At 41.4% G+C, this 14,257-nt stretch overlaps 1 protein-coding gene across 1 annotated transcript; it reads left to right on the top strand.

Annotated features, from left to right (window-relative positions):
• The first annotated feature begins 3,278 nt into the window (after positions 1–3,278).
• On the top strand, positions 3,279–8,943 carry RPP14 (ribonuclease P/MRP 14kDa subunit). The gene is made up of 6 exons (XM_004676027.2): positions 3,279–3,312; positions 4,054–4,151; positions 4,255–4,339; positions 6,385–6,461; positions 6,871–6,949; positions 7,393–8,943. Exons 1-6 carry the CDS (start codon positions 3,292–3,294, stop codon positions 7,447–7,449), a joined length of 417 nt encoding a protein of 138 aa, XP_004676084.2. The 5' UTR covers positions 3,279–3,291; the 3' UTR covers positions 7,450–8,943.
• The last annotated feature ends 5,314 nt before the right edge of the window (positions 8,944–14,257 follow it).

The raw sequence follows: 14,257 nt of genomic DNA, 5'->3' as shown, positions 1-14,257 counted from the left end.
CCCATTACACATCCAGGGGAAACTCAGATATGGAGCCACAAAGAATCTTGTCTAAGGTCAAATAGATAACAAGTAGAATTTCTTGGTTTGTGATTGAAGGCATCTTACAAAAACAATGCTTTTATAGCATTGTTTAGCTGGAGTTCTCTTGCCCAAAAGCTTCCAGCTGAACTCAGTGTCCTATTGGCACAGATCTTACTTGGATCTGGCAGCTTTGGCACAGATCTGCTGAGGCCACATCTCTGATCCTTGCTGAGGAAGGTGTCCTAGTTCAACCAGCAAATAGCTGAGCATTTCTCACTGCCCAACTTATGCTAAGCAGAAAACAGGATTCCAGCACCATCCTGCTAAGGGAACCTAAAAGAACAGCCTGCCCTCCTCACATGACAGTCTTTTTTGTTGTTGTTGTTAAAGATTTATTTATTTGTGCATACAGAACTGGGGTACAGGCCAGAGATGCAGGGGCAGTGAGAGGATTCACCAGAGACAGAGTGGGGCGCAGAACAGGCCCACTGACAAGTACAAGGGGAGCAGTGGGCAGGGCGGGTCAGGAGAGGTCTGCCGCACCATGTGGTCACCTCCAGGGCAGGCGGGGATCTAACTCATGCAGAAGTGGTTTTAGCTTCTTAGTGCTGTGCTTTAACTCGCTGTGCCACCAAGGAGGGCCACATTCCAGTCTTTTTAATAATGTGAACTGGTGTCATGTCCTCCCTGGAAGGGGCCATTGATTTTGCTGATACTCACATCTCTCCCCCATACTCTGGAAATACAATCAGTGTTCTTCTTCTTTTTTAAAAAAAGATTTATTTTTATTTATTTATGTATACAAGAACTGGGGTACAGGCCAGAGGCATGGGGGTGGTGGGGGTGGTGAGAGGATTCCCCAGGGACAGAGCAGGGAGGAGAACAGGAGCTCTACTGAAATACACTAGGGAAGGGAGCGGTCTACTGCATCATCTGGGTCACTTTCCTGGCAAGGAATCAAACTCATGCTTCAGTGACAGCCCACAGCTTTGGAGTGTGAAGACTTAGTCCCTTGTGCATAAAGGAGGATCCTACTTTGTTTTTTCTTGCCTAGTAGGATGGGTTTACCAGAAGATTGGTTTAGGACATTTTTTTTCCATTATATGGGTGTTTCCTGATGATATTAATAGCTACTTTAGGCTTGTAAGTTCCAGGAGCTAAGATGTAGTTTTTGCCTTGTGTCTGCACAAAGTGAGCATCTGCTAAATACGAGCTGTTATTATTAAAAACCATTATGCAGCCCAAGAATGGTGTTCTCCAGAGTTCCCATACCTAGAACAAAACGGGAGCTCAGCAAGTACTTACTGAATAAACACACACGGATGAAACCTGGCTTACATTTGGGAACAGGGTCAGCTGAAACTTTTTACGTCAATCCAGACAGATCACCTACTCTGTGCTGGGAACCAAAAATAACATTGAGAACTCTCCTTTCGGAGTGCTTGACTTAGAAGATGCTAAGCAGAAAGGGATGTCAGACATAAAGTTGTATAAATAATTTTGCAAGTGATTATGAAGTGAGCTTCCGGACAAACAGACCCGGAGTCCATTCTCTATGCAGGCATTTGCATGCACGGTTGTTTCCCGAGTGGGCACCTGGGAGCTCGTGCCAACCCAGGCGTGAGCTCAGATAATGACACCTGGGTCCTTAGGAGGACGCCGCGCGGTTACGTCATATCCGTAGCAACGTCACACATACGAGAGCAGGCTAGACAGAAGCCAAACATAAACAGCCCCCGAGTTTCCCAAACGTTGGTGGATGCGTGCAAGTAACAGCAGATAGGAGGGGCGCCAGGCTAATCCGGTCGAGAGCCGGTAGGTGGAAGCACAGGGACAAGCAGCTGTTTCCCAGGCGCGGGTCCTGTGGGCGGTGCTGGTGACGCTTGGACGCACGCGCCCAGTCTTGCGCTTGCGCAGAGGGGAGCGAGGCTGCGGGTGCTGCGTGGTGTTATCGAGCTCCGGCCCGGGACGCCCACGGGAGGCGGGCGCGGAAGCTAAGCGAAGCCTGGCGGCGAACCTCCCGGGTACACACATACGACGCTATTTCGGTCTCGGTTACTTCGTGGCTGCGCACACTGCGGGCGCAGGAGTGCGGAGCGAATGGTTGGTGCTGAGTGAGTGGCGGAGGTTAGTCGGAACAGTTTTAACTTGATCTAACAGTAGGGAATTGAGTTTTGTGGTTTTTTTTTGTTTTTTGGGTTTTTTTTTAATTGAGATTTAGCCCGCGAATTATATGTTGAGTGCATGCTGTGTGCATCGCACGCTTTTAGGTCTTGGGAAACAGCGATGAACAGAAGTTTTCGCGTTTCTCGTGTAGTGTTCGGGCTTTGGGGGCAGGCTAGTGAAGTACAAGTAAAGAATAAGTTAGCTACATGCATGTGTTAGAAGGTGGTAAATGCTATGAGGGAAAGTGCCGCAGGGACATACGTGGAAGGGAGGTGTGTGACCGGTTAGACACTGGGCCAAATCGAGGGGTGAGATTTGAGCAGATAGCTTAGGGAGTTCAGGGACTCAGCCAGGAGCTTCCTCATTATGTGGAAAAAACGGGTGAGGCCTACAGGCAGGAGGGAAACCTGTGTGTGAGGAAGACCCGCTAGGCACGTGTGGTGTAGGGGATAGCGATGTAGGACTTGAGGTGAGTGGTGGAGGAAGCGGCACACACAGGGTTTTTTCTGTCAACTTTAAGATATTTATTTTGGAACCCTCCCTGGTGGTGAAACTGGTTAAATCGCAGCACTGCAAGCAAGCAGAAGCTACTTCAGTGCAGGTTCCATCCCCAGCCCCGGAGTTGACCCACATGGAGCAGCAGACCTCTTCTGACCTGCCGGCTGCTCCCCAACAGTATACTTTGTCAAGTTGCCTGTTCTGCACCCTATCTGCCTCTGGTGAAGCTTCTTACCATCCCTACAACTCTCTGGCCTGTACCCCAGTTCTCTATGCATAAATGAATAATCTTTAAAAATAATATTTATTTTTGGTCTTAGTGAAATGGAAGATACAAAGTTTGAACAGAGAAACAGTATTGCTGGAGTAGATTTTAGTAAGCTTGCTGTGCTGCTGTGGAGACTAGATTGGGAAGGGGTGCCGGTGGAAGTAAGGGTACCTCCTTTTGAAACCACAGTGTTCTCTTAAAAATGAGAATAATAATATTTTTTATTTCATGGTGTTACAGGGCAGGGAGAGAGGGGCACCACTGAACCCCCAAACCTACCTGCTCTAAATGGGTTCTGCCATCTGCTGCATCAAGACAAAACATACAAGACTTTAATGAAAAGGGATTTTAATACAGTGAGTATATAATATGGAAAACAAAGAATATAATTTCTAAATCAAATACCTGAAGTTACCCATCCCCTCCTGGGCAAAAAGTCAACCCAAAAGGGACTGGTCCAAAGCAAGGCCTGAAAGCCCGCCATAAGCCTAAAGTACCTTCTGGCAGGGACCCATAGAAAAGGGTCAGAAATGGCCAGACAAGTGTGGGAGGAAAAGAGCACAGGCAAAATCAATATTAAAGACTGCATAGTCAACCTTCCCACAGGTCTCTCACCCACATCTCTTTCAACCAGTCCAGGGCCAAAAAACCAGTCCAGCTCCCTGCTCCATATGACTTCCTCAGGCTTCTTTGTGGCCCTCCATCCTGCTTCCTTCTCCCCCATATTCCTTCTCATTTTCTCCTTTTGGCTTCTCAGCTCCACCCTCCTTCTGGGTGGGGCAGGGAACCTGGAACTTCCCCTTTTCCTAGGGACCACCTATCAGTTTGAAGCCAATGACCTAAGGCATGTGAAGCTTCTAGCGCATAGCTCTCTATTCAGTAAGGAAAGGCCTTTGTTGGGATATGGTAATAGAAGAGTACAGTGATTTGGCTTATGAAAATACAGAAACCGCCTTTGTGGCTATAAGGTGTAAAACTTTAGTTTGACCAGGATTCGATGAATAACTGTAGTAGGAGGTCCTTAAAACTCAAATTGGTCAAGTCTCATTTAAAAAGTGTGACATTGCTTTCATTTTGCTCTCTTGTACTTACTGTAGGCGTCATTAGCATTGGAAAAGATGCCAGCTCCAGCTACCACATATGAAAGAGTAGTTTACAAAAATCCCTCTGAGCACCACTACCTGAAAGTCTGTCTGTAAGTTCAGTCTCCTGAGTTCCGTTTTAAATGGCTTTCTTATGATTCTTAGGAGCAGCAAATTTAAGAATGTGTTTTTTCTCTGGTTTTTCTTTTTTAACAGAGAATTTCAGGATTGTGGAGTTGTACTAAATGCTGCACAGTTTAAACAGCTGCTTATTTCAGCCCTGAAAGACCTGTTTGGAGAGGTATGGGATCATCTGGAAGATTAAACATGCCTAAGATCTTAAAATGCTAAAAATTTTATTTGAAATTGCAGGGGCAGACCTTGCAAATGAATTTTTGTTAGGTTCTCAGATGCTTTCTTATTTGAGAAGGTAATTTTTTTTTTTTTTAAAGATTTATCTATTTGTGCACACAGAACTGGGGATACAGGCCAGAGGTGCAGGGGCAGTAAGAGGATTCACCAGAGTCAGAGTGGGGAAAACAGGCAGATTGATGAAGTACACTGCTGAGGGGAGCAGTGGATGAGACAGGAGAGGTCTGCTGCGCCATGTCAGGGATCACACACAGTGCTGTGCTTTAGCCCTTTGTACCACCAGGGAGGGCCTGACAAGGAAATTCTTTAAATGTTTGCTCTACTAGACTTCTCAAAGTATGGTTTAGACTGGTAACCTGCAAACTGCTTTTTGCCAATTGTGAAAATTTCTGGTTTGTCAGAATGTAAAACAGCACACCTCTTCCCTTACTGAGAAAGTATATCAAAAAACACAAGAGCTGAGCAGTGTACTTAGTGACATTGTTGACTTACATTCTGATTAAGCTCCTTATTTTTTCATAGGCCAGCACTGTGAATACTTCTGTTTTTAACATTCATTTGAAAGCAAGCAGAAATTTGAAAGAACAAAGAGGGTTTTCAGGAAATTATTTTCTGCTTCATACATTTCGTCAAATCAAAATCTGCTAAACAACTCATCAAAATGAAATTTTTTTATGCCACAGGAGACTTGGTTCAGAGTATAAAAAAACAAGGTACTGGGAGAAAATAATCCCAAACCATATCTCTGACAAACAACTAATACCTGCATTATGTGAAGAGCTCTAAAAACTTAATAATAAAGAGCCAAATAACCTAATTAGAAAATGGGCCAAAAAGGTCCTCCCGGGTGGCCTGAGGGTGAAGTCTCAGTGTGATCACTGTTGACAGCCTGAGTTTGAGCCCTGGCAAGGGAGCTAATCCACAGATGGTGAGCAGATCTCTCCTGTCTTGCATGCTGCTCTCTTCAGCAGTATATTTCAGTGAGAAGGCCTGTTCTGCTCCTCACAGTCTCTGTGAAACCTATCACCCCTCGATCCTCTCACCAGACCCCAGTTCTTGCATGCATAAATAAATACATCTTTATAAAAAAGAAAAGAAAAAGTCACTTCTATAAAATAACATACTTGGTGAAATTACATTAATATTGAAAAAAACATCTGGAGAAAGGTTAGTGGTTGCTTGGGCTTAGGGGTTTAGAGAGTAGGGGATGGGGTAGCAATATAGAGGTAAAAGAGGAACCTTGTGTTTGTTTCACTTGATTGTGCTGATAACTACATGAAACAACTTATGTGATAAAATTGCATAGAATTACATATAGTAATACGTATACAAATATGAATGTGTGTCTATTCAGTATAATCTGAACAAATTTCTTACCAATTTCAGTGACTTTGTTGATAATATACTGTAATTATGAAAATGCTCACATTGGAGGAGGCTGCATGAAGGGTACATGGTACCTCCCTGTACATTTGTTTGCAATCTCAAGTAATTAAAAATTTTTTAAATGTTAAAGAAAAAAATAATTGTACATCTTCTGTTTGTCAGGAATAAAACATGGTACCTGGGGTTATAACGGTAAATAGACAGAAATAGCTTGTATGTCATAGAGTAATAGTCTTGGTTATTTTGGCAGGAAACGTGTTATACAGTGGTAAGAATGATGGACATTTATGATTGAGGATTTAATGGAGACCTTTACCTGAACGAGCGAAACAAAGGATTGAGCCTAGTTTTGAGAATCAGAGAAAGAAAGCTTTGAAGGGTGAGGAAGCCTTAGCAATATGAAGAAATTACTGGAAGGAGAATTATAGAGAAATTACAGTATAGGGAGAAAATTCCAGACAGAAGTAGTGAGAAACAAACAGGTCTAGAATACTTAAAAAACAAAATACAAAAGCATTTGACAGGATTGGTACTTGGACCTTAAGAGCAGTGATAATCAGTCTTCTGATAGTATGATTCCATACTTAGGTTGATGCTGCTTTACCATTGGACATCCTAACCTATGAAGAGAAGACCTTGTCAGCCATCTTGAGAATATGTAGCAGGTATGAGACAATGGAACATTTCTGGTATTAATAGTAGAGAGGTGACTGGAGAAATAGAACAAAAATACTCATATCTTAGAATAAGAAGAGTTTTGTCATTGTGAACTCTAAGCAGCTTTTAGAAGCTGCTGGGAGAATATAAATATTCATCCACTAGGATTTTATATTCTAGAGAACTTGTGATTTGGCTAAAGCTGTACCTTCTCTGAATTGATCATGGTTGCTAACTCAATTGGATGCTTTAGCAACAGTCTGAATTGAGACTTAACTTCTTCATAACATACTATGCTTTTATTTTTAATGTTTTTAAAGTTAGGGTCTCTGGAAAAACTTTCTGAACAATCACAAAGGTACTTGGGGGATGTTGCAAGGGCATAGCTTGATTTATACTTTCTTCATCTTTCCTCAGTGGTCTTGTCAAATTGTGGAGCTCTTTGACCCTGTTAGGATCCTATAAAGGCAAGAAGTGTGCTTTCAGAGTAATTCAGGTAAAAAGTATTCCCTCATGGATTTCAAGTGAGACTGAATGGTGGGTAAAACTGCTTTTTAATATGTGCCCCATTTTTGTGCTTGCATAAATCTAGGTTAGTTAACATCATTCAACTTGTGGGGTGGGGGTCTAACCTAGGACTTCATTGCTTAAGACAGAGCACTTAGATTTTAGATTGTATGGAATATGGGACATGTTTTGGGAGAAAACTTAGAATTCTAATGGTAAAGTCTCTTAATTTTTTGCTTAATACCTTGTGCCATACATATTGGAATACTCTTTCTGAGCTTACTGTGACCAGTTGTTTTATCTAAAGCTACTTCTAAGGATGTTCTCTAAAATAGTCAATCTAGGTTATCATATAAAATTGGGCATGTTTCTACGGTGTGTTATGTTTCAATGTAGTTTTCTCCTTATATTCAATGTTAACTTTTCTTTTAGGTTTCTCCATTTCTCCTTGCATTGTCTGGTAATAGTAGAGAGCTAGTATTGGATTGAATAGTCCTTAATGTTGGAAACATCAAAAGTCTCCTACTTTTTGATGCCTGCAAAATGCTTGAAGACTGAAGCAAGCTAACGTCTCCTGTTGGTGGGATTTGGGGGTGCTAAAGATGTTCCCAGTCATTTCCAGTTATCACCTTTGGTGGCGTGGTCTTCAGAGGATTATCTGCCTGCACCCAGGTCTCAGCAAGCAGCACTTCCAGCACGTGCACATCAGAGTTGGAGACCGGGCTGAACTCAGCAGGGCCTTCACACAGAGGGACGTGGTTACCTTCTCAGAACTAACGGGGGATGTCAACCCTTTGCATTTAGATGAAGATTTTGCAAAACACACCAGGTTTGGAAAGACAGTTGTACATGGCGTGTTGATTAATGGACTTATTTCTGCTCTCCTTGGTACTAAAATGCCAGGACCAGGCTGTATATTTCTTTCCCAGGAAATTAACTTTCCAGCACCTTTATATGTTGGAGAAGTTGTGTTAGCATCTGCAGAAGTGAAAAAACTGAAGCGATTCATTGCTATTATTGCAGTTTCATGTTCTGTAATAGAAAGTAAAAAGACTGTTATGGAAGGCTGGGTCAAAGTTATGGTCCCAGAAACTCCAAAATCCTGAGTCTGTATCTAAGGATGCAAATTCAGCCTTCAATGTTACTGTTACTAAGTTTGTGAGGAGAGCAAGGACTGCTGCTTTTCACAAGGAAATAACTGATAGAACCAGAAGCCATGTTGGGGGAGCGGAGCTGGTGGTGGCCCTCTGCTTCATATAGACTTGAGTATATTCAATGTCTTTTTTTTTTTTTAATTGGGGAAAAAAATGAGTAGGTTATTTATCTAACGGTTCTTTTAGGATTTCAAACCTGGTTGTGTTTGGATAACATAGACCTACCTATATCTGTGTAGAATAAAGTTTCTCACTGAATTGATAACTAGCTAGCATTTAATTGAAGGCAACAAGAGAAGCTGGATCATCTTTGAATACCTACCTAGCAAATATTCTTAAATCCTGTTCAATGGTGTCTCTGTTAGAGTGGATTGTAATTTGCTGTGTTTGCAACAAGATGTCTTCTTGCTCAACCTTCAGTGGCACTTGCCTTTCAAATGGACTTCCCTATTATTGAAAAGGACTTGCAGGTGGATTTGGACCCAGTTACTTACTCACTGTTGTGTATAAAAACAGAGGTAACATCACTTTCAAACATTGTTAAATATGGGTAGATAAGCACAAAACCTGATTTGTAAATAGTAGCTATTACTACTTCTCATTCTCTCCTCTAAATGAAGCTAAAGATTTTTCTGACTTGAAAGCTATCTGGGTCACTGTATACATAGATTAAAGGCCAATCTTTCAGGATGTCAACCTTTCTCTGTTGGTCATTAATGCAAAGTTTCTAATTTAGTGCACATTATTTTCTCCCTCTCTTGAAAATATGATCTCCCATTGCATATATAATACACACTTATTGTAAAAATAAATAAAAATTACAAAACCATCATAGAGATCGGTGTTTGTACTAATTGGTCATCTGCGGCCCTTTTTAAGAGAAGAATCTATGAAGGAACATTCAGGTAGTCTGCCTGTGGTAGATGGTGGCTCTGAGCACAACAAGATGTTCTGGTCAAGGAGATAAGATCAAAGGTAATTGGTTGGATGTCCCCATATTTACTGGAAAAGGTTTTGCCTCCTGCTAATAATCAGTAACAAGGGTTTTTTTTTTTTTTTTTTTTTAACTAGAAGGGTATTGGTAATATTTTTTTCTAGTCACTAGAGGGCAGTGATGCATATATAGTGAAGATTAAAAGGCTTTAATATTGTTCTCCATACTCCAGTTTGTGAAGATGGAAATCAAAATCAATATGATAAGCAAGACAGCTCTAGTCTCATGAGTCAGATCCACCTGAAGAGGGCTTATTTATATGTGAAACATTGCACACGCTGAAAATCTGATGAAACATTGAAAGAAGAGTGGGCAGTTGGAGGCACAAATAAGGACTTGAAGCTAAGACTTCCTTTGCCTGCAAAATTCATTCCCTGGGACTTCATGGCAGTCTTGAAGTACAGGTCCAAATATAGTGTGATGTCATTTTCCCTAGTATTTGTCATAAACCAATTTTCTACATTCTTGGAGCCATTTGTGAGTTTCATATCCCATTTTTTAGGCAAGAAAACAGATTAATATGTGATCTACCCAAGAGTATGCAGCTAGTGTGTGGTAGAAGTGGGATTTAAACTGGGAGCCTCAGTGCTTCCAAAGCACTTTTTCTATCATCCTGTGGGTCTACTGTGTTCTCATTAAAGTAAGCCTGATCTTACTCCCTACTATAGTTGTAGCAAATTCTTCTATGCTGTTTGGTGGCTTCCACACATACTTGTTGCCTCCTGTTATTTGTGAGGACATCTAGCAAAGGGTTATTCTAAAAATGAAGTACAGGTCTGATATGGTGGGGAAGTAGGGAATGTCACATTGGCTTTCTACTGTTTAAATGGTAGAAATTTATACCAGAATTTCCTTTTTTTTTTTTAAGTGCTCCGTACATGTTATAGTTTTCTTTGGTTTCTGTAAATCATTGAGAAGTTAGAATCGAGAAGTAGGAAGTAGGCAAGCAGGGATACTGTTCTGTAAATGATGATTTGTCACTTTTATATAGAGTCAAGAGTTTCACACCACTCCTACTTTGTAAAAGCCAGCTATAAGAAAAGCTGGTTAGCTTGCATTTTCACCTGTGTGAATTGTTAGAATACCTCTTTTCTAATTAAAATATAAATGACCTTCACATTAGAAAATCCTCTTTTAGATAATTGAGAGGTGGTGAATTTAATTGCACCGGGTCACCTGTCAGTACAAAAGTCCTGACTAAAACAGGCAAATTGTACTAGCATTTTCCTGTAGGGGCACTGTGAGGCTGCAGTTTATGCAAAAATCTTATTATAGAAAGACATACCCATCTTAAGCAATTTCAACCTAATGTACTGGAAAATTGCTTAACAAATCTTTATATTCTATTAGAAACATTTCCATATTGGTGAAATGTCACTCATTGCTTTTTCTGAGTAGCAAACCTTGAGTAGCAGGTGGAGAAAGCCTCACTACAGACACCATTTGTCTTGTGGACCTGACTTGTTTATTCAGCTAGAAAAAGAAATTGCTAAATGCACACCAGTACCTCTTAGGTAACCACAGGTTTTCACTCTGTACTGAATTATTAGTCATTTTTCTTTTATGTTCCTAGAATATGATTCAGAGGCCAATTTGCTACCAAAGAAAATTGCTATTAAATTTCATCTATTAGGTTTTTATATTAAAACATACTCTACTAAGAGCTGACTGTCACTGAACAGCTGTGCCACTCTGAATGCCACATGTGTTGGCATAATGTATAAACTAGCTCTGTCTGGGAAGAAAGGGAGTGTTGTAGAATTACTCTTGGGCTACACGCAAGTATCTCCAGGATTCAAGTATCTCCAGGATTCGGGATGTTTTATCTTGTTCTGAGCTTGTCTTCATTTGGATTACAAACACAGCAGAGATAAGAATTCTCAGAGAAATGATGGGCTGGAATAAGATCACTAGAAGAAAACATTTAAGTTTAAAATCATTGGAAACCCAAGACTTAATCTTGGTAATATTTAAATAGAACAGGATTAGTAGGGGGCATCAGATCAGTTTGTAGGCCACAATTTTTAGGGTGGCTTTTAAATATAATTTAGTTCAAATGACTTCTTTATAAACCCCCAGCAAAATTCCCCTGTGGTGTGGAAAATAGTAACAGGTTAGGGAAGTAAGTGTGAGTTGAATTTTGTTTCATATTGAGGTCATGAATATTTAAAGAAAATAATTTTAAGTTGGGAGATAATAGTGCTTAGGAACCACTGTTCACATGCTTCAATGATTTGATTTGTAGAGCATTTGCCAGACCCAGAAATACCCACTCTCAAACTCAATTCTTTTCAGTCAGCTGGCCTAATGTCAAATTGTTAGATAAACAACCTGTGGATCTTCTAAACATTTGGCAACATGGAAGAGTCTGAATCTTCCCCCTGCTAGCACTGAGTAGTCATGCATGTGGCAAAAACTAGGGCATTGTATTCTTCATTAGCTTTACCCAGCCTGAGACAGAAAGCAAAGCTGATTTGGCTCAGACATGCTTTGCTCTGGGTTGGTTTCCACAAGTTCAGCATGAGCTATTCCAAAACCAAATGGATGTGTAGGCAGCCTTAAGGTTTGGGGTTTGGCCACCCTTCCACCCCCCAAAGAAGTGTAGGGGCCCTGTTAAAACCAGTATCTTCAGAGGATCACTGACAAGGCACTGATTTGGGTAGATGAAAATAAAATTATAATGCTTACCACATTATATTCTAAGTGGCTTCTGGCAAGAATTTCCAGAGACAGGGAAAGTAAATTGAAAGTTATTTTCTGGAATTATTCCATCAAATATCTGATTTCTCATTTTTCCATTTCCCTTGTAAGGAACACTAAACAAAGGTGTTATTTTTTGACCAAGGCAACTTGGTTGTATGACTTTTTTTTTTGCCTAATCATGCCAAGTGAAGTATTTTCATTAAAGACAGTTTTAAAAATCAGAAAATCATAAAAATGTGAAGAACCACCCTACTTCCTGGATACCACACTTTTAATATCTTGGTGTTCCCTTTTGGTGTTTTTCTTAAAACATAGGCCCATGTAAATGCATATATTGTCTTTCATTTACTAGCATATCAAGAGCATTTCCCATTAGCAAATATTCTTTGATAATTGATTTTTAATCATTGCAAAAGTCTAATGATTGTGCCATGATTTGTCTAGCCCTTATTGTTAGATATTTATCTCTTGTGTGTTATATATTTACACAGATCTCTGCTAATACTATTTTTCTTGGTATAGCCCCCTAGAGGTGAAATTACCAGGTAAGGACATTTTCAAAGCCCTTGATATTTCTAGTATTGCCAAATCCAGTTTCTAGTGCCAAGCCTATTATTTGGGAAGTACTCAGTAAATAATCGGTAAGTGAATAAATGCCTTGTAGAGTGGTTGGGCCAATTTATATTCCTATTAGCGGTAAGTGAGAAGAGTGTTGTCTTGGTCAGTACACACCATGACAGGAGTAATGAGTAAAGGAAAATTTTGATTTCTGTGAGTTTGGCAATGAAATAACCCCTTTGCATTGAGGAAATGGAAGTAAAAAAGTTGAATCCTCCCTAAATGATATGTGATTTTGTTTTAAACACTTTGGGACACAGAAGAGTTTTCATTGTTTTAGTACTAAATCGTGAAGTTCCATGTTTCCCTCTTTACCTTTCTCTTCACTGGATCTTGGCCCCTAAGTCAGTTTGTCATGACTGCTTGGTCTCTTGGGGATCCCCACAATCCATTAAACTTAAGGTCTGGAGAGGGTACCCTTTAGAGTGCTCACTGTGATGTCAAATGGTGGTGGTGGTTGATGGTGCTGTTACCATAAAACTTGTCTGACATGTAGACATTTAGGGGTGATGAATTTTAGTTCTCTGAACTAAGGGGAAAAAAACAACTAGTAATGTTTGTTCCCACTCATTTTACAGACAGGGAATTGGGGCTTAGAGATTTGGATAACTTATTCAAGGTCACACACAGTTGATAAGTGCCAGAGCCTTGGATATCATGGTCCTTTAATTCCAAATCTAACTCCACCATCCTTGGGATGCTACCTACCAATATGGGTAAGATGGTGTGATATCTGTGTAGGGGGAACTGGGGCTGGAATATGTATGGATGGTGTCAGAATTGTGGTCTTTGGTTCTGGCAGACTGTGGGCAAGTTTAGAGCCAAGGAGTTGATCCACAAAATTCTGTCTCTGGTTTTAAAGTTTTTGGGGCCCATACAGTGAGTCCTAAGACCCCAAGTCTCAGGGATCTTAGTGAAGGGTATTTGGGGTTGAAGGCCTAGTGTTCAACTAAGATCTGGGACCGTTTAGGGTTCACAGCTCAGAGAGCTTGGGTCTGAGAGTTCTGGGGTTTAAGAATCAAGAATGAATCTAGTTCTGAGCACCCAGTTCTTAGGTTCTTGGGTCTCAAGAATCAAGTTCAAGGGACTTGTGAATGGAATCTGGGGGATAGTTTTAAAAAGTTTGGGCCCTCCCTGGTGGCGCAGCGGGTTAAAGCACAGCATTAAGAAGCTAAAGCCACTTCCGCATAAGTTCGATTCCCGCCTGCCCCGGAGGCGACCACTGGCAGACCTCTCCTGACCCACCCGCTGCTCCCCTCAGCAGTGTACTTCCTCCATCTGCCTGTTCTGCTCCCCGCTCTTTCTCTGGTGAATCCTCTCACCCTCCACATCTCTGGCCTGTACCCCAGTTCTGTATGAATAAATAAATGAATCTTTGAAAAAAAAAAGTTTATGGGACTGTAGGAGGCAGACAGACTGAGGATTCTACCTTGAGGTTTATGGTCTTAAGGGGCTTAGGGCCTGGGAGGCCTGGCTGGGGAAGTTGCAGTTTTAAAGATCTAAGTTTGGCAGTCCTGGCTTCTGAGGGCCTAATGTGAAAATCCCTAGACTGAGAGAACTGCTTTGGGAATCTCCGGGCTGAGTGTTCTTGAATAGCAGCAGGCGCAGGACGTTGGTGTCTTCGGAAGTGAGGATCTTGGGTGGAGTCGTAGACCGGAGTGTCACGCGTCTCAGCCCTGGCGTTTTGGGTACCGGGTTGTCTGCGATTGGGAGAAGACTCGGGCAGGCTCAAGGGCGGTGACGGTTCGCGCTAGGACCCGCAGGAAGCGGCGGCCCGAAGGGCGACCAGTGTTGACAGTGAGGGCGGCGCGGACTGGCGGCGCTAGGA

This window comes from Condylura cristata, unplaced genomic scaffold (assembly GCF_000260355.1).
Source record: "Condylura cristata isolate star-nosed mole 26May11 unplaced genomic scaffold, ConCri1.0 scaffold00004, whole genome shotgun sequence".
NCBI classification, from domain to species: Eukaryota; Metazoa; Chordata; class Mammalia; order Eulipotyphla; family Talpidae; genus Condylura; species Condylura cristata.
Note: the sequence above shows the minus strand (reverse complement) of the source record. Positions and strands in the feature narration are given on the sequence as shown.

Excerpts from the sequence above, each read along its gene's own strand:
- RPP14 (XM_004676027.2), top strand. The coding sequence starts at position 3,292 with ATGAAAAGGGATTTTAATACA. Across the intron at positions 4,152-4,254 it reads CACTACCTGAAAGTCTGTCT|AGAATTTCAGGATTGTGGAG; the intron begins GTAAGTTCAGTC and ends CTTTTTTAACAG. Across the intron at positions 4,340-6,384 it reads TGAAAGACCTGTTTGGAGAG|GTTGATGCTGCTTTACCATT; the intron begins GTATGGGATCAT and ends TTCCATACTTAG.